Here is a 19,128-nt window from a genome sequence, read left to right on the forward strand (position 1 = left end):
GCCAACAAAATAAGTCTAGCACAAGTCCCCCACACAGGCTTTCCGGTGCTTACAAACTCCCGCATTGCAGGGAACTGCAATTCGAATAAATTGATATCTCAAAAGTTAAACCATTTTCTTCACCAAATTAAAGGAAAACAAACTTCAGCACCATAAGCGTCTTACAAACACCCACATATGAGAAATAAGATGGCATTAAGGAAGCAACTCTACAAGCAGAAAGGAAGAGAAGAAAACAGCCCATTGAATTGACCAAGCCAAAGGGACAAGAATATAATTAATAATTTTTTTTGTTAACATATCTGAACAAGCTTTTGGGAAGCTTGTGTACAAATGACATAGTTTTGGATGATGGTAAGGTCAGTGTCCAACACTAGTATAGAATGACTTTGTCCAGATTCTAAAAGGCAGGATTTACAACACAATTATAGGCATATAGACATGCATGCATATAATGTTTTAAAAGACAGCTGCCTTGACCCCCAAGGACGGGGCTGAGGACACGATACAATAAAGAATCTAAGATGTGTGTCTGCGTGCCCCTATGTCTTTGTGCAACCACATCTTCGTAAATGCATACATGAATGTGTGTTGTTTGAGGATATATTGTGCACATGAATATGCTTAATCTGAGTTTTTATTAGTGAAATATAAGTGTCAACATCCTTCTTGCAAGATAGCAATAGCTATGAGTATGGTTTGCCGTACCGCCGAATCGGTACCGTACAGTACTGTACCGAGCCGAATTGGTACCGTACAGTACTGTACCGAGCCGAATCGGTACCGTACTAAAAGTGTCACAACGCGTGGCACTTAGTGCGTGGTTTTAACCATGCACTGTCTTTCGTGAAGAACACCCCGTACCAGTGCAAACCGGCTCGGTTCGCATCGGTACGGGTATATACCGGTGCGAACCGAGCGGTTCGCTCCAGTATGGATATGTACCGGTGGGAACCGAGCCGGTTCGCACCAGTACAGGCCATGACCCGATCGGTTCCGACCAGATTGGGTCGAAATCGATTTCAATAGTCGTATCGTATGGGTCGGAAACGATTTCAATAGCCGTACCGTACCGATGCTGGTCGATTCAGCCAACCATGGTTATAAATCATATTAGTTTGACCAAAATAAACACAAAATTAATTTATCTGAACTTTAAGCCCATATGTATCGAAGTTATTTTAGCTGTGTTTCCTATATATGTTCTTCCATTTTTTTCTTTGGAGTAGTCAAGTGGGTTTAGAGGTAGTAAAGAATATAAGATCTAAAGGATTTTTAAAACATTGGCATTTCGGATATTGGGCCTCTTTTTGATTCCCCATTAGTTCATTCAGGAGAATCCAGCAATACTAACACAACAAGGGTACCTCAACTAGTTAGAAAGATCAACATGGAAACATAATGGTTAATTGGAGGACTCCGTAGAGACATCACTTTCCAGGCGCATATTCAGAAAATTGAAACTACAAAAGTCAATATAATGTGCGAGTAACAATTTCTAATACAGTTGTTTGCTCATGGTACTTCCCTAATACATTATGTGATTGGGATGCTCGCCAACAATAGCATTTCAATAGACAGGAGGTTAAGAGGAAAGCAGAGACTAAAAGGTTAAAACATCACTACATATGCCAAGGCACACATGTAGATGAAGAATGAAACAGAGATGACTGCAATGGAAATGATAACAAAGAAACTGCTTCCCACTTGCATATCAACTTCCAACACATCACGTTTCTAATGGATGATGTGAACTGGAACTACTTGTCTCTAGAAGAGAATAGAAAGGTCAAGTTTCATGTCTATAACATATGTGATGAGATGTTGCATTGCCACGCTGCAGAAAAAGAAAAAGAAAAAGAGAAAATACAAGAACAGATTGATAAAGGGGAGCCTGTGAGTAAAACGGAGGCATATATCAACAAAAGCAGCATGTTTCTTGTTTGCACATTAGTTTCAAGCATGGAAAAGAATTTAGAAGGAGAAGACAAAATGAAAAAGTGCGCTAGATTAAAGAAACATATGCATAAAGGCATTTAAACAATAACCGACCAGTAACCTCCTCAAAACAAGCAAAGAGGGATTAAGGGGGGAAAAAGCAGACAAATTTTCTTGTTTTCCTTTTTGCTGAAAGAGGTTTATTGAAACTAGGGAGATCGCAAGGGATAAAAAGCCACAGATGAGGTTGTGGCAATCGGTGAGCTTGGCCATGGTGGTGCTCTCGCCGCCAGGGATGATGAGGGCGTCCACGTTATTCAGCTGCTCCGGCTTCCTTATCTCCACTCCCTTGACCCCGACTCTCCTCAGCGCTGCTAGAGGATAGTTTTCTTAACCACGGCAACATGAACGAAAAAGAGAGAAAAAAATGACGAAGAGGAAGGAAAAGAAACATAAAGAATTCAAAACTATTTATTGATTTAAGGTTTTCGTCCAACAACTGAATATTTGGCTAGATTTCCGAAAAGAAACAACGGGGCGAGCCTGTTATGTGTTTGTTAAAAGAACCCTGCAGTGCGCGGACGACAACCGCCATAAGGCACCTGAGCCGATAGAGAGAAAATGAGAAAGAGAATGAAGGAAAAGATGCAGGATGGAGCCCCAAGATGACCCACCAACGCGATGCGATTTGAAGAGGAAGGGGAAGGAACGGCGGCGGCACAAGGTAAGAAAGCCCCAACTGGAATGCAGTTGTGCACAGCTTTGTTCTCAACAAGTCTCTATTGTGGGCCAAGGCGTACCACAGATCTGGGCTGGACCCTGCTTGATGTTTATGGCTAAGATTAGAGAGGCCAGGCCTAACCCAGCCAAACGCCAACTAATGAGTCAATGATAACTGCGTAAATGGGATGGTGCGGCAATTGGATAGACGCCAACCAAGGATTGGGAAGGGAATGGGCAAATGGAGGAGGGAGAGGGTGAAGACGAGGCACACATTTTTAGAGCTGCGTTGTACTGGCGGCAGCAGCAATGGTGTAGGTAGAACATGGCGAGTCTCCGATGCTTTAGGGCACTCAAGAGAAATAGGAGAGAGAAAAATAAAAAATAATCCTACCAAAAGATAGGTTGCGTTGTTTTGTTTTTTTGGTCTTGTGAGAAAAGTAAGAACTCCCCTGGAAGTGCATATGGGGGAAGGCAGAACTAACCTGAATCTCCGCTAGCGGATCTGGAGGACTGGCAGAAGCCGTCCAAGCTCTCCCGAAGGAGATCGCCAGGGAGGAGCGGCTCAGTCGGCGACTCGGGAGCTTCAGGAGCAATTGGAGTGAAGGCCAGTTGGGAAGGTCGAGGGCGGAGCTAGCTTTGGGCCTGTGCCTGTGGAAGAGGGCTAGAAGCCCACCCAGGGCACACGTAGGATCTGGGCTGAAGAAGGATGGGTCGGGCCGCCAGAAACCCGAGGCATCCTCATCTTCTTCCTCTTCGGTGGAGGGAAGGCGGAGGTGGCGCGGTGACCGCTGCGGCACGAGGGCCCAAACCCCTCCTCCCTCTGGGACAGCTCTCGCACGGTTGTCCCTGGCCGGCGATGAGGGAGAGGGGGTAACTCCGAGAATGGTGAGGAGCGGCCTGCCGCTGGTTCCCCCGGCGACGGCGCCTCCTTCGGCGGCTGGGGAGGCGATGTTGGGTACCCGGGGACTTGCGGTCCCGATCCCCGGCCCAATCGCCCAAATGATGTAGTTGCTCGGTTGGCTTGTGCCTTGGGACCGACTTGTGGGTAACGCCGCTCTTCTTGTTGTCTTTGGCCCTTACCAATGCTAGTCCACACAAGGGATACGGCAAGGGAGATGAATCAATGATGTGGGGAAGAAACTGAGATTCAATTCCAAGAGGACAACGGATTACAAGGAATGGTTGGCCAAGGGACGGGAAGTGTCCTTGCCTATCCTAAGAACTATCTAAGGGGAGTGATGTTCTCCTTCTTAGCCCAAGCCTTTCGGCCGAATGACCCCTAAGGGACCTAAGGGATGAAACCCTTTACAAGACTCAAATGTCAAATGATATGATATGATAAGATAAGATCCATGGTCGGCCCTAATGGCCTCTACTTATAGGCCTAATGCCTTATTGGCGGAATGCCTTCGAAATTCAAAGAGTTGTCTTCTTTGGCCAAATTCATTTGAATTTGAATTCAAATGCATTCGGCCATGTGCTTCATGAGGTGCTTGGCCGGCTTCGGTTTGAATTTGAATTCCAACCTTCTAAGGAAGGTCTTCATGTTGATGCTTGCGCCGGTTGCCATGTGTCCGCTGTGGCTTGAATGCTTGGCTTGCTGTCGGGCTGAAGTTGTGCCTTGTGCTTGTTGCCCCTTCACGCGGATCCTTGACATGGCATTCTGCTGGCCTTCGGTTTGGCAGCCTGCTGCATCTAGGCCGCCCATGATTCTGCTCGCCCAATCTCTATGGGAAAGCCTGCTGGCTTCCCCTTTGGTTTTGCCTTGGCGCACATGGGATTTGGCCGGGCGGATGCTTAGGCGCCGCTGCTGGGGCTGCTGCCAACTGGCCGCGCGCCTGGTGGGGCGCTTCTGCTGGGCGCGCTGCGCGCCTGGTGGGGCGCTTCTGCTGGGCGCGCTGCCATGTGTTCCTTCCGGTTCTAGCTGGGCGCAATGCTGGGCGCTTTGGTTGGCTGCGCTGCCATGTGTCTTGGCCTGCTGTTTTAGGCCGGGCGCACTTGTCTTGATGGCTGCAGTGCTCGGTCGGGCGCCACTTGGACTTCGGCCAGATTCTTGCTTTATTTGTTGGGCGCACATGTGCCAATTGTTGTGTGCCGGCTTGGCCCACACTTGGCGGACTTGGGCGCAATGTGCGCGGGCTGGAGCTTGGCTGCCTCCCTTGACCCGCTGGTTTGGATTGAGCTCGGCCACTTGGTCGGCTGGCTGGACTTTGGACTTGTCGCGCTTGGGTCTTCTTCTCTTGTGCGCGTGTGCCTAGGTGCGCGCGCACGGGCTGGTGCCCCTGGACATCACCCATGACCATGCCCTTCAGTGGCATGCATGCAGCTAGGTGCTGCGCGTGTGCTGGATGCTGGCGCGGCGTGGGCTGGTGTCCTGGCAGTGCACCGGGCCACTTTGGTGGAGGCGAGGTTCTGGTGCCAGAACCTCGCCTGGATCCTGTCATGGCGAGGTTCGGGTCGGCCTGGCGCTGGGGCGTTGGCCGGCCCGACTGAAGGTCGGGCGCGCGCAGGGGCGCGCATGATGGGGGCTCACGGTCCAAAGCCCCTCACCAAGCCTCTTTTCCTTGCGCTCCTCGCGTGCGCCTCCAAAATCCTTTGATGGTGGACCGATTGTAGGTAACGCCGGGGATTAACTCAATGAAAGAGATCAATAATGAAAGAAAACTTGATTTGTATTCCACTAACTTGAAGAACGAAGAACAATAAGAAAGAAAGCAAAAGAAATCTAGAAAGAGATTGAAGAGATCTCTTCCTAGCCCAATCTAGTGGAGATTGATGGATCTACCACTAGCCCAAGTCCTAGAACACAAGATCTAAGACCGAACTCGGCACAAACGCCGCCCAAGCCTTCCGGCCGACATAACCATGACTCTCAAAAGAACTCTTGATGGCCTCCAATGGCCCCTTTACATCTCTTTTTATACCCTAAGCCCTAGACAAAACATGGCACTATGGATCCAAGGCTTCTCCTCCGTTGATTGGCATGATATGGATGGCTAAAGATCACCCAAGAAGGGCCCTCCCACGGCTGAACTTCGGCTTGCTTCTTGGCCCTTGGATGGAGAGGGATGGAGGGTGGATTCACTTGGGTTCCGCGGACCGGACGCACGGGACGCGAGTCCCGGTTGACCGGGTCGCGCGTCCCGGCTGGGCGTGTCCCAGTCCGGGCGGGACTGGGACTGGGCGCGCGCCAGGCGGGCGGGCGCACACGGGCGCGCGCGTGGGCGCTGGCGCACGGGCGGGCGCGGTCGGGCGCAGGCGGGCGGGCGCTGGCGCACGGGCGGGCGCAGGCGCACGGGCGCGCGGCGGGCGCGGGCGCGCGGGCGGGCGCGGGCTGGCGCGCGGGCGGGCGCGGGCGGGCGCGGGCGGGCGCGAGCGCGCGGGCTGGCGCGCGGGCGGGGCGCGGGCGGTCGGCCGGCTGGGCGCACGGGCGGGCGGGCAGGCGCGCGGGCGTGGCTGGGCGCGCGGGCGGGGCTGGGCGCGGGCCTGGGCGCGCGGGGGCCTGGGCAAGGGCACTGTAGCACTGTAGCATGCGAGGTTCTTGGCCAAGAACCTCGCCGCACTGTAGCAATGGCAGGATTGGGCTGTGGCTTGGCTTCGGCGGGGCGGTGCGCGCGGCGGGTTCGGCCAAGGTTGGGCATGCTTGGCCATGGCTTGGGCATGCATGGGCACATGTTTGGCTTGGCCGAGGTTGGGTGTGCTCGGCCGTATGAAGGTGCTTGGCCAAGGCTTTCCAAGCAAAGTAGTTGGCCTTGGCTTGACCCCCCGTTGGCCTCCTTGTGGTCCGATGGCCCTCTTTGGTTGGCATGGCTACTTTGGCCCTCAGTTGGTGTGCGACTGTTGCTCCTCTTGCGGCGTGGCTTGCGGGGGTCCTCAACATTCCTCCTCCCTTGAAGAACATCCTTGCCCTCAAGGATGAAGTTAGGGTACCTCTGAGAGACCTCGTCATAGTCCTCCCACGTAGCATCTTCCTTGGGCAAGCCTCCCCACTGAATCAAGACTTGCCAGATTTTGCGTCGTTCTCGGCCTCGTCTCCATATGCGGTACTTGAGAGCTTCAACTGGTTGTAGAAGTAGTCGACCCTCTTCGTTGAATGTGGGAAGGTCCGGTGCAACTAATGTCGGGTCACCAACCTTCTCTTTGAGCAACGATACATGGAAGACTGGATGCAGATGAGATGAGGCGGGTAACTCCAGTCGGTAGGCAACCTCTCCGATGCGTTCTATGATTCTGAACGGTCCGTAAAATTTTTGAGATAGCTTGCGGCTGAACTTGTCTTTTAATGATTTCTGTTGGTAGGGCTTCAGCTTTAAGTAGACATACTGGCCAGGGTTGAAGACAACTTCTCGGCGTCCTTGGTCATAGTACCTCTTCATTCTTTCTTGTGCCTTCTGAAGCTCTCTTTTTGCATTTGCTAGGACTTCGTCTCTTGTCATTAATTCTTGTTCAACTTCCTCACTTCGGGCCGTGCCTCTCTCATATGTAGTCAGTAGTGGAGGGGGCCTCCCATACACAAGTTCAAAAGGACTCAATTTAATGGATGAGTGGTAGGAAGTATTATACCAGAATTCAGCCCAGGGTATGAAAGCTTCCCATCGTGATTGTTGCTCATGGCAGAAGCAGCGTAAGTATTGCCCCAAGGTCCTGTTGACTATCTCTGTTTGTCCGTCCGTCTGCGGGTGGTAAGAGGAACTGGCTTTCGTTTGCTTCCTTGCAAGGTGAACAGCTCCTTCCAGAAAGTACTCATGAAGACTCGATCTCGGTCGGTGACGATGCTCCTTGGTACTCCATGGAGTCGAACAATGGTCTCCACGAATGCATGTGCAACTGACTTGGCTGTGTAAGGATGTTTAAGAGGTATGAAGTGTGCATACTTACTTAGCCGATCAACCACCACTAGGATCACTTCGTAGCCTTTGCTTGCTGGTAGACCCTCGATGAAGTCCATGGTCAGATCCTCCCATATCATGTTCGGGATGGGAAGTGGTTGCAGCAGTCCGGTGGGTGCCCGTGGATCATATTTGGTCTTCTGGCATGTCTCGCACTCGGCCACCAAGGTTTTGACGTCGCGCTTCAACCCTTCCCAATAGAAAAAGTGCTTCACACGAAGATAGGTGCGAAGCCAACCTGAATGGCCACCTTCCTTGCTGTTGTGGAAGTGGTCTAAGATGTTTCTTCTCAAGTCGGGGACGTCGGGGACATAGATATTTCCCTTGTAAAAAATCAGACCATCACGCACCTTAAATTCTGCAACACCCGTAGCCGCTGCATCAAGTTTCTCTTGGATTTCTTGTGCGCGGGCGTCAAGCTTTGATGCCTCACGAACTCGGTCCCAAATCCTCCAATCAACGCCGCTGATTGCTGCAAAATTCTGCGGCTCATCCATGTCTTCAGCCACCCACAACATCTGGTCGTTCTCCCTTCGCGACAACGCGTCAGCCACTTTGTTTTCTTTGCCGGGTTGATAGATGATGTCGTACTCGAATCCCAGCAATTTGACAAGAAATTTTTGCTGCTCGGGAGTCACTATCTTCTGTTGAAGTAGATGGCGGAGGGCTTGCTGGTCTGTGATGATGGTGAAGCGCCGGCCGAGAAGGTATGGCCTCCAAATCTTCACCGCATGTACAACCGCCAACAATTCTCTTGCGTAGGTGCTCCAAGCCTTCTTTCTTGGCCCTAATGCTTTGGAAATAAAGGCCAAGGGTCGTCGTTCCTGCACCAAAACAGCACCTATACCTTCGCCACTAGCGTCGGTGTAGACCTCGAACGGTTTGGAAAAGTCAGGCAAGGCAAGTACTGGTGTTTGTGTCATAGCTTCCTTGAGGTCTTCAAATGCCTTGCGTGCTTGAATGGTCCACAAGAAACCTCCTTTTTTCAGCATAGTGGTTAGTGGCTTTGCAATCAGCCCATAATCCTTTACGAATCGTCGGTAGTAGCCTGTTAGCCCCAAAAATCCTCTTAGGGCTGTGATATCCTTCGGCCATGGCCAATCGAGCATGGCCTGAATTTTTCGCTGATCCACACGAACTCCTTCGGCTGAAATTATGTGGCCCAAGTACTCGAGCTCCGCTTGTGCGAATGCACACTTTGAAGGTTTGATGTGAAAGTGGTGCTCCTCCAAGGTGCGTAGAACAATCTCCAAGTGCTCAAGGTGCTCGTCCATGGATCTGGAATATATCAAGATGTCATCAAAAAATACTAAGACAAACCTTCGCAAGTGGGGTCTGAAAATTTCGTTCATGGCCGCTTGGAATGTTGATAGCGCATTGCATAGACCGAATGGCATCACCAAGTACTCGTAGTGGCCGGAATGTGTCCTGAAGGCCGTCTTGTGCACATCCTCCTCTTTCATTCTGATTTGATGGTAGCCGGCTCGTAAGTCCAATTTGGTGAAGAACTTGGCACCATGCAATTCATCGAGCATCTCATCCACCGTAGGGATCGGAAAACGGTCTTTGATGGTTGCTTCATTAAGAGCTCGGTAGTCGGTGCAGAACCTCCATGAGCCATCCTTTTTTCTCACCAATAGGACGGGTGAGGAGAAGGGACTCGAGCTATGTCGGATCAGCCCCTGGCTAAGCATTTCATCAACTTGACGCTCAATTTCTCCCTTTTGAAAGTGTGCGTACCTGTATGGTGGAACATTGACTGCGGCAGCCTCATCTTTCATCCGAATTGGATGATCAAAGTCTCGTTGTGGCGGGAGGGAAGTAGGCTTCTGGAGGACACTTTGATGAGCCTCTAACACCCTCCGGATTGGTGGTGGCAGCCCCTCAAGTGCTTGCTGCTGCTGCTGAATTTCTGCATCATCTTGGAGAGGACCTTCTTGGTTCGGGCTAGCCATAACAACGGCAAAGCAGCTAGCCCCTCCTTTGCAAAGTTTTTCTATCATGTTGGCCTCGCAAGGCCGTACTTCCTTGCTGCTCAAGGCCGTCCATGTCCTCTTTCGGCCACCAAGTTTAAACTCCATGGTCATTGCGTCGAAGTCGGTCACCACCCGGCCTAGACTGCGTAACCATGCATTTCCCAATACAATGTCTAAGCCGACTAATTGAAGTACATGTAGATCGGCTTTAACTCTCACCCCTTGTACATTCATCCTTACATTATTAACAATTTCAGCACATAGCAATTTTTCACCACTAGCAATTTTTACGTCAAACGGTAAAACCGATGTACCTTTGAGTCCAACCTTGCGTACGATTGCTGAGTTGATGAAATTGTGAGAAGAGCCGCTGTCCACTAACAAGGAGACTTCATGCTTGCCGATCCAAGCCATGAGCCTCATTGTCGAGGGTTTTGGTGCGCCGCAAAGTGCATTGAGTGACAATTCGGCTTGCTGATTTTCTGCACATGGTTCGGTCTCTTCGGGGTGATCTTCCTCCTCGCTGCTGCTATCTGAATTTTCAGATGCAGCGGGCTCTTCGTCGCTGCTTGCATCAAGGACATAGACTTGGCCGGTCTTACAACGATGCTCCCGGCTCCACTTTTCACCGCACTTGAAACATAGACCCTTTTTTATGTAGTCTTGCAGCTCATCACGTGACAACTTCTTTACCTCCCTTTGCTGATTTTTGGAACCTGTTGAAGTTATCTCTTTGGATCTGAAATTTACCTTGGATGGTTGTGGTTTGGTGAACTTGCTGATGGCACCATCCTTGGTTGGACGTCGTTCCGGGTTGTAGCTTTGGTCTAGGATCTCCGCCATGCGCATTGCCTCTTGTAGCCGTGTTGGTTGTTTGAGTTTGATCTCCTTGGCTAGCCATGGTTTGAGGCCGTCGATGAAGGTACCAAGCAAGGCTTCGTCGGACCATCCGCTGACCATAGTTTGTAATTGCCGGAACTCATCGATGTAGGTCTGGACTTTGCCTTCTTGTTTAAGTTTTGCAAGTTGACCATGATGATTGACAACGGGGGATGGTCCCCATTGTTTCATGAATTCATCCATAAAGGCCGTCCACCCCAACCTTCTCCCTTCTTTCTCATACAAGGCCCGGATCCACCTCCACCATCGGCTAGCCCTACCCTCTAAGTGAAAACTGGCTAGGGTCACCCGATCAGCCCGTGGGATGTCATAAACGTCAAAGTACTGATCCGCCTTGTCAAGCCACTCATACGGGTCTCCTCCACCAAACTTTGGGAAGTCAATTTTGGGTTTCCTAAGCCCTTCTCCTCTAGGCCGTGGACCCCTATAGTCATCATCTCCAAAGTCATTACCCCGCATGTTTCTTCCTCTCCTTGCCATGGGTTCTCTCCGGCCATAAGGCCTTTGAGCATGGAAGGGGCGTTCTTCGGGTTCACTATCGGCCTCATCATGATTGTTATGGCCATTACTAACCCGCTCATCATCAAGCCACCTCTCAAACACTAAGCCTTCGGCTTCAATCCTTCCTCCCATTCGCCCATGGTGCCTAATGTCATGATCTACATGGTGTGTACCCTGAACACTAATGGCATCGCTCTCATACCTTGCCCGGCCCTGCCGTGCGGCATGCGACCTAGGCACTTCTTCTTGTACCCTCTTATGTTCCCTCTCTAGCATCCTCCTTTCCAACCTCTCCATGTTGGCATTGTTTTCTCTCCTTATTTCAGCCATATTTGTAGCCATAGTATTGGACAAGGTTTCCAATGCGCGGTTAAGGTTGGCTGAACTAACTTCAAGGGCTTCTAACCTCCTATCTTGGTTGCTATAATGGGGGGACTCCATCTCCTGTTAACCCTCTGTTTTAGGACTCTAAAACCTTGAGACAATAGCCCCTCAAACTCCCAAAAACCAACCCACTCAAGCCCCAAAGACTTGCTGCAGAAAATTTCTGGACTGCAGAAAATTTCTGCGGCAGTCCACAAACTTCAGCAGCCAAGATCTCCCTCAAAACAGAACCAAATCAACACGTGGGGATGCCTATTACAGTGAATAATAAGCTCTGAAACTCTCCACCAAAACTCAAAATCAAAGCTTCAGAACCCTGTTCTTAACACCCAAAGCAAGCACCTAGTTGCAGAATTTTTCTGCAACAAAGGAACTTCACAAACCAGCCCCCAATCCTCCTGCGGTTGTCACCCAATGGATGAACCAACCCACCTCACGTGTACACCACTCAATCAGCCTCCGACAGGAGTTTTACAATAATAAAAACAGAAATTAAACATCCCCCAATCGTATACAAATTCAAGCCAAATATAGGATGCAGAATTTTTATGAACTTCCCCAAAATCTATGATCTGAATTTTAACTTTAGATCAAACAGAATATGCAACGAAAATTCAGATCTGGAAGATTGGGATTCAAGCGTTACCTCCTTGAGAGGATCTCTCAATGAAAGCACCAAATTGATGGGGGCTCACGGTCCAAAGCCCCTCACCAAGCCTCTTTTCCTTGCGCTCCTCGCGTGCGCCTCCAAAATCCTTTGATGGTGGACCGATTGTAGGTAACGCCGGGGATTAACTCAATGAAAGAGATCAATAATGAAAGAAAACTTGATTTGTATTCCACTAACTTGAAGAACGAAGAACAATAAGAGAGAAAGCAAAAGAAATCTAGAAAGAGATTGAAGAGATCTCTTCCTAGCCCAATCTAGTGGAGATTGATGTATCTACCACTAGCCCAAGTCCTAGAACACAAGATCTAAGACCGAACTCGGCACAAACGCCGCCCAAGCCTTCCGGCCGACATAACCATGACTCTCAAAAGAACTCTTGATGGCCTCCAATGGCCCCTTTACATCTCTTTTTATACCCTAAGCCCTAGACAAAACATGGCACTATGGATCCAACTCGGGACTGGGACTGGGCGCGCGCCAGGCGGGCGGGCGCACACGGGCGCGCGCGTGGGCGCTGGCGCACGGGCGGGCGCGGTCGGGCGCAGGCGGGCGGGCGCTGGCGCACGGGCGGGCGCAGGCGCACGGGCGCGCGGGCGGGCGCGGGCGGGCGCGAGCGCGCGGGCGGGCGCGCGGGCGCGCTGGCTGGCTGATGGGGGCTCACGGTCCAAAGCCCCTCACCAAGCCTCTTTTTCCTTGCGCTCCTCGCGTGCGCCTCCAAAGTACGTTGATGGTGGACCGATTGTAGGTAACGCCGGTGGAATAACTCAATAAAAGAGATCAATCAATGAAAGCAAACTTGATTTATATTCCACTAACTTGAACAACGAAGAACAACGAAGAACAATAATAAAGAAAGCAAAAGAAATCTAGAAAGAGATTGAAGAGATCCCTTCCTAGCCCAATCTAGTGGAGATTGATTTATCAACCACTAGCCCAAGTCCTAGAACAAGAGATCTAAGGACCGAAATCTATTGAAGGCCTAACCCTCCAATAGCCCAAGCCTTACGGCCGACTCTCTCACAAGAGAAAACAAGACTCAACTCATTGATCATTGGATGCCCTACATTGGCCCCTCACAAGCTTATTTAAAGGCTAAACCCTAGACAAAACTAAGTAACTTGTCATCTCATGGATCCAAGGCTTTTCCACCGTTGATGGGCATGAGATCCATGGCTCAAAATCACCCAAGAAGGGCCTTCTCTCGGCTGATCCTTGGCTTGCTCTTGGCCCTTGGATGGAAGATGATGGAGGGGCAGATCAGCTTGGATCCCGCGGACCGGACGCACGGGACGCGTGTCCCGGATGGCCGGGACGCGTGTCCCGGTTGGGGCTGGCAGAGTCCCAGTCCGGGAGGGACTGGGACGGGGCGCGCAGCCTGGGCGCACGGGACGCGTGTCCCGGTTGGCCTGGTCGCGCGTCCCGGCTGGCGGAGTCCCAGGCGGACTGGGACTGGGCTGGGCGCTCGGCAGGTGGGCGCGCGCGCGGGCGGGCGTGCGCGCGCGGGCGCGCGGGCGGGCGCGTGGGCGCGGGCGCGCGGGCGGGCGCGGGCGCGGGCGCGCGGGCGGGCGCGCCGGCGGGCGCGGGCGCGCGGGCGGGCGCGCCGGCGGGCGCGGGCGCGGGCACGCGGGCGGGCGCGGGCGAGCTGGCGGGCGCGGGCGCGCGGGCGGGCGCGCGGGCGGGCGCGGGCGCGCGGGCGGGCGCGCGGGCGGGCGCGGGCGCGGGCGCGCGGCCGGGCGGGCGCCTGGACGCCTGGGCGCGTGCGGGCGGGCGCCTGGGCGCGCGGGCAGGCGCCTGGGCGTGCGCCCAGCGCCGTGGCTGGCCTGTGCCAGCCCCTGGGCGCGCCTGGCCTGCTGCTGGCGCGGCAGAACCGTGCCAGGCCAGCAGTTTGGCGTGCCAAGGGGCTTGGCCTTGCTGTCCATGGTGCGCGCAAGGTTCGGCCGTCTCGCGCACCTCCTTGGCTTGGCCTTGCTGATGCCGATCCTCCGCTTGGATGCTCGTGTCGTGGCCGGTCTCTTCCCATGGTTGAAGGCCTTGGCGATGCTCTCCTTTGGCCTTGTCTAGGCCTTGGATCCTCCTTGGTTGCAAGCCCCAATGGCGGTGTTCATGGGGCTCCCTTAGCACATGGTTATGCACGGGCGAGCGCAAGACTTTGGCCATGGTTTGGCCCTCTTTGGTTGGCGGGGCCACTTTGGCCTTTGATTGGCACATGGTCCTCTCTTGGCATGACGATTTTTCTTGGTGTTGCTTGCATGGGTCCTCAACAAACCCCTTCCCTTGAAAAATATCCTTGCCCCCAAGGATATGCTCTGAATGTCGCCGAACTCCTTCTTCATGGGCTTCTTGTGTAGCTTCTTCTTTAGGCTTTCGGCCGTATAGTGTCTCCAACATCTTGGCCTCCCCAAGCCTCATGTCATTGTTGCCCCAATCGATTAATTGCTTCCAAGTCTTCAACCCTTCCTCATAGGAAGAGTGCTTTGCTCGAGTGTGAAGGCACCTAGGATGTCCGCCCACTTGGCTATTGTGGAAGTGCCCAGACATGTCCCTGTAGAAGTTAGGAATTATAGGCACATGGACATACCGCATGTAGAAGGTCAGCCATTCCCGGTTGTGGTCTTCTTGTGTAGTTGATGCCTTCGGTACGTCGCTCCAATAGAATAGCATCTGCCACATCTTCAATCTTCCCCAATAGGAGAAGTGCTTTGCTATGCTTTGAAGCCATCTCGGTTGTCCGCATTCGTTGATGTTGTGGAAGTGCCCGGTCATGTTCCTGCTGAAGTAAGGACTCATATGCGTATGAACATACCGACTGTAGAAGATCCGCCCTCTATGGTCATGGTAGTAAATCTGCAACTTGTTGTCGGTAAGGGTTGTATCAACATGATCTTCTATAGTCCTCCCGTGTTGATTGGCTTCATAGCTTGCTGCTGCAAGTTCTGTTGCAGCATTCTTCTCTTTGTTGTAATCATCCGGCAAGAGAGCTTGGCCGGTCTTTTGAGGCTCTGATTTGTTGTTGCGGCCATTTGCATCTTCGGAGTTGCCTAGTGTCACATCAATAGGTTCTGTTGTGGCCACCTGCAGATCTGAATTTGTGGATGCAGTTGGCTCGGTTTGCTTGGCCGTTCCTTCATGGTTGGTTGCTGCAAATTCAGTTGTAGCACCTAGTTTATTGCAGCAAATTGCTTTAGTATCCCCCACTTCGCTACAGTTGGTTCCAGCATCAAGTTCTTTGTTGTGGCTCCTGCATAGGAGTTCTTGAATACCCTCTACAGGAGCTGATTTGCTGCTGTCGTCATTTGGAGTTGCTGCCGTACTTTTGGCCTCTTCTTTGCTTGCTGGAATTTCTGCAAGTGTTTGTTCAGCAGCCTTGGTTTGGGAGGTTACCTTGGAGCGGTTGGCTGCGGTAGGAGTTGCAGAAATTTCTGTCACAGAAATTTTAGGAGTGGCTGAAACTTCTTCAGTTGCTGGGGCAAGCTCTACATCATGCTGGGCCGCAAGGTGTTTGGCCATTGTTGCGGCCTCGGAACGCTGAAGTTGGGCCTCCTTTGCTGCTGCAGTTGGTGTCTTAGCATCTGACTTTGCCTGGTTGAACCTTGGGGTGGCAGAATTTTCAGCGGGCACTGAAATTTCTGCTGCTGCAGATTTCTTTGGTAGAGAATCAGGATCACTCCCGAGCCTCTCTTGCTGTTCATCTTCCTCAGAAAATTCAGACACCATGATTTGGATTGGGGTTGCAGAATTTTGGGCAGCTGCTGGAATTTCTGCGGTTGCAGAAATTTCTGGATCATTGTTGGATTTCCTGCAGCTGCTTGCTGCTGCACCAATAGGATTTCCGGTGGTGACTTCGGCCTCCTGCAGTTCCTCAATCTGAAGATCAACAGCCTTAGTTTGATGAGGGACATTAGCTCGGTGGGCTGCTGCAATGGTTGCAGAAATTTCAGTTGTTGCTGGAATTTCTGCAGCTATAGGAATTGCCGATGCAGAATTGGGTTTCTCCGCAGTCACCCGCTGTTGGTTATCTTCTTCCAAGGTTGCTGCTGATTCCTTAGTTGTTGCAGCTAGTTGTTGTGGCTTTGGGGCTGCACGATTGGCTTTGGACTTAAGTTTGAAATCAAGTTCAGGGTCGTCGGTCAATTTGGTATTGGTGCTGGACCTTGGAAAGTTAAGTCGAGGTTCTTTTGGCCCCCTCACTTGAAGCCTTCGATCCCCCGTAGTACTCATATCATAGACATCACCAATCAGCCCCCTCCTCCTTCTATCCATGTGTTCTCTCTGGCCTTTAAGCCTTCGAGCATGGAAAGCCTCCTCTTCGGACTCCGTCTCACCATCTGCATACCATCTTTTTGCCACAACTCCTTGGCCTTCTAGTCTTCCTCCTTTTTTCCTCTCTACAACACTTCTTCTTTGGCTCATGTTCCCCCTCATATTTTTTTCTATGTTTCGCCTCATGTTATGCCTAAGGTCATCATCATCATCACTCTCGCTCTCATACCATACTTGGTTTCGCCATGGAGCATGCGACCTAGGCACTTCTCTATAAGTTTTCCTTTGTTCCTTCTCTCTTTCCCATCCACCTATTCTCCTTTCTAATCTCTCCATCTTCTCCCTTCTTTCCCTCCTTATTTCATCCATGTTCACTGCCATTGTTTTAGACAAGTTTTCCAATGCCCGGTTTAGGTTGGCTGAACTATCTTCTAGGGCTTTCAACCTCCTATCTTGGTTGTTATAATGGGGAGACTCCATCTCCTTTTAACCCTCTGTTTTAGGACTCTAAGACCTTGAGACAACAGCCCCTCAAACTCCCAAAAATCAGAACTCAACCACCTCCAAAACTTGCTGCACAAAAATTTCTGGGTTGCTGAAAATTTCTGCGGCAGTCCACAAACTTCAGCAGCCAGTTTCGCCTTCAAGGCAGACTCAAATCACCCCACGAAGAGGCCTATGACAGTGACTAATAACCTCAGATACTCTCCACAAAAAATCAGAATTAAAGCTTCAGAAAAACCCTTCTCTTAGAAACCCGACAAACACCTTGTTGCAGAATTTTTCTGCAACACAGAAACTTCTCGAACCAGTCCCCAATCCTCCTGCGGTTGTCACCCAATGGATGAACCAACCCACCTGACGTGTACACCACTCAATCAACCTCCGACAGGGGTTTCACAAGGATGAAAAACAGAAAATTAATTCTCCCAATCGACTACAAGTTCAAGCCCAATATAAGATGCAGAATTTTTATGAACTTCAGACTAAGATATATGGGCTGCAGAAATTTTAATCTCCCTCGGACCAATCAATATGGGTTTCAGAAAGTTAAACAGCAATGAATCAATTATGTTTAACACCCAATTCCAATTTTCCAATACTCCAATTCAGATCTGAAAATTTCTGCAGGATCCTCAATCATCAAGATATATGTATTGCAGAATTTCAGATCAAGGATATGGGGTTGCAGAATTTTTAAAACCACTCCAGATCCTAATATGCTCCAAAAATCTATTCCCCAAACACCAACAATCAGATCTGAAATTTTCTGTAGATGAGAACGTTACCTCCTTGAAGAATATATCTCTCAATGAAAGCACCAAATTGATGGGGGCTCACGGTCCAAAGCCCCTCACCAAGCCTCTTTTTCCTTGCGCTCCTCGCGTGCGCCTCCAAAGTACGTTGATGGTGGACCGATTGTAGGTAACGCCGGTGGAATAACTCAATAAAAGAGATCAATCAATGAAAGCAAACTTGATTTATATTCCACTAACTTGAACAACGAAGAACAATAATAAAGAAAGCAAAAGAAATCTAGAAAGAGATTGAAGAGATCCCTTCCTAGCCCAATCTAGTGGAGATTGATTTATCAACCACTAGCCCAAGTCCTAGAACAAGAGATCTAAGGACCGAAATCTATTGAAGGCCTAACCCCCCAATAGCCCAAGCCTTACGGCCGACTCTCTCACAAGAGAAAACAAGACTCAACTCATTGATCATTGGATGCCCTACATTGGCCCCTCACAAGCTTATTTAAAGGCTAAACCCTAGACAAAACTAAGTAACTTGTCATCTCATGGATCCAAGGCTTTTCCACCGTTGATGGGCATGAGATCCATGGCTCAAAATCACCCAAGAAGGGCCTTCTCTCGGCTGATCCTTGGCTTGCTCTTGGCCCTTGGATGGAAGATGATGGAGGGGCAGATCAGCTTGGATCCCGCGGACCGGACGCACGGGACGCGTGTCCCGGATGGCCGGGACGCGTGTCCCGGTTGGGGCTGGCAGAGTCCCAGTCCGGGAGGGACTGGGACGGGGCGCGCAGCCTGGGCGCACGGGACGCGTGTCCCGGTTGGCCGGGTCGCGCGTCCCGGCTGGCGGAGTCCCAGGCGGACTGGGACTGGGCTGGGCGCTCGGCAGGTGGGCGCGCGCGCGCGCGGGCGCGCGGGCGGGCGCGGGCGCGGGCGCGCGGGCGGGCGCGCGGGCGCGGGCGAGCTGGCGGGCGCGCGGGCGCGCGGCCGGGCGGGCGCCTGGACGCCTGGGCGCGTGCGGGCGGGCGCCTGGGCGCGCTGGCGGGCGCCTGGGCGCGCGGGCGGGCGCCTGGGCGCGCGGGCGGGCGCCTGGGAGTGCGCCCAGCGCCGTGGCTGGCCTGTGCCAGCCCCTGGGCGCGCCTGGCCTGCTGCTGGCACGGCAGAACCGTGCCAGGCCAGCAGTTTGGCGTGCCAAGGGGCTTGGCCTTGCTGTCCATGGTGCGCGCAAGGTTCGGCCGTCTCGCGCACCTCCTTGGCTTGGCCTTGCTGATGCCGATCCTCCGCTTGGATGCTCGTGTCGTGGCCGGTCTCTTCCCATGGTTGAAGGCCTTGGCGATGCTCTCCTTTGGCCTTGTCTAGGCCTTGGATCCTCCTTGGTTGCAAGCCCCAATGGCGGTGTTCATGGGGCTCCCTTAGCACATGGTTATGCACGGGCGAGCGCAAGACTTTGGCCATGGTTTGGCCCTCTTTGGTTGGCGGGGCCACTTTGGCCTTTGATTGGCACATGGTCCTCTCTTGGCATGACGATTTTTCTTGGTGTTGCTTGCGTGGGTCCTCAACACTGGCGCGCGGGCGGGGCGCGGGCGGTCGGCCGGCTGGGCGCACGGGCGGGCAGGCGCGCGGGCGTGGCTGGGCGC

The 19,128-nt window shown here is 52.1% G+C and overlaps 1 protein-coding gene across 1 annotated transcript; it reads right to left on the reverse strand.

Moving 5' to 3' along the window:
* Positions 1-7,312: 7,312 nt before the first annotated feature.
* Positions 7,313-12,427, reverse strand: LOC120104101. Its single transcript, XM_039114633.1, has one exon. It carries the CDS (start codon positions 11,366-11,368, stop codon positions 7,313-7,315), a length of 4,056 nt encoding a protein of 1,351 aa, XP_038970561.1. The 5' UTR covers positions 11,369-12,427.
* Positions 12,428-19,128: the final 6,701 nt, after the last annotated feature.

The sequence above is a fragment of the Phoenix dactylifera genome, chromosome 16, assembly GCF_009389715.1.
Source record: "Phoenix dactylifera cultivar Barhee BC4 chromosome 16, palm_55x_up_171113_PBpolish2nd_filt_p, whole genome shotgun sequence".
In the NCBI taxonomy this organism is placed as follows: domain Eukaryota; kingdom Viridiplantae; phylum Streptophyta; class Magnoliopsida; order Arecales; family Arecaceae; genus Phoenix; species Phoenix dactylifera.

What these genes read in the sequence shown, in the direction of transcription:
- LOC120104101 (XM_039114633.1), bottom strand. Translation starts at nt 11,368, where the DNA reads ATGGAGTCCCCCCATTATAGCAACCAAGATAGGAGGTTAGAAGCCCTT.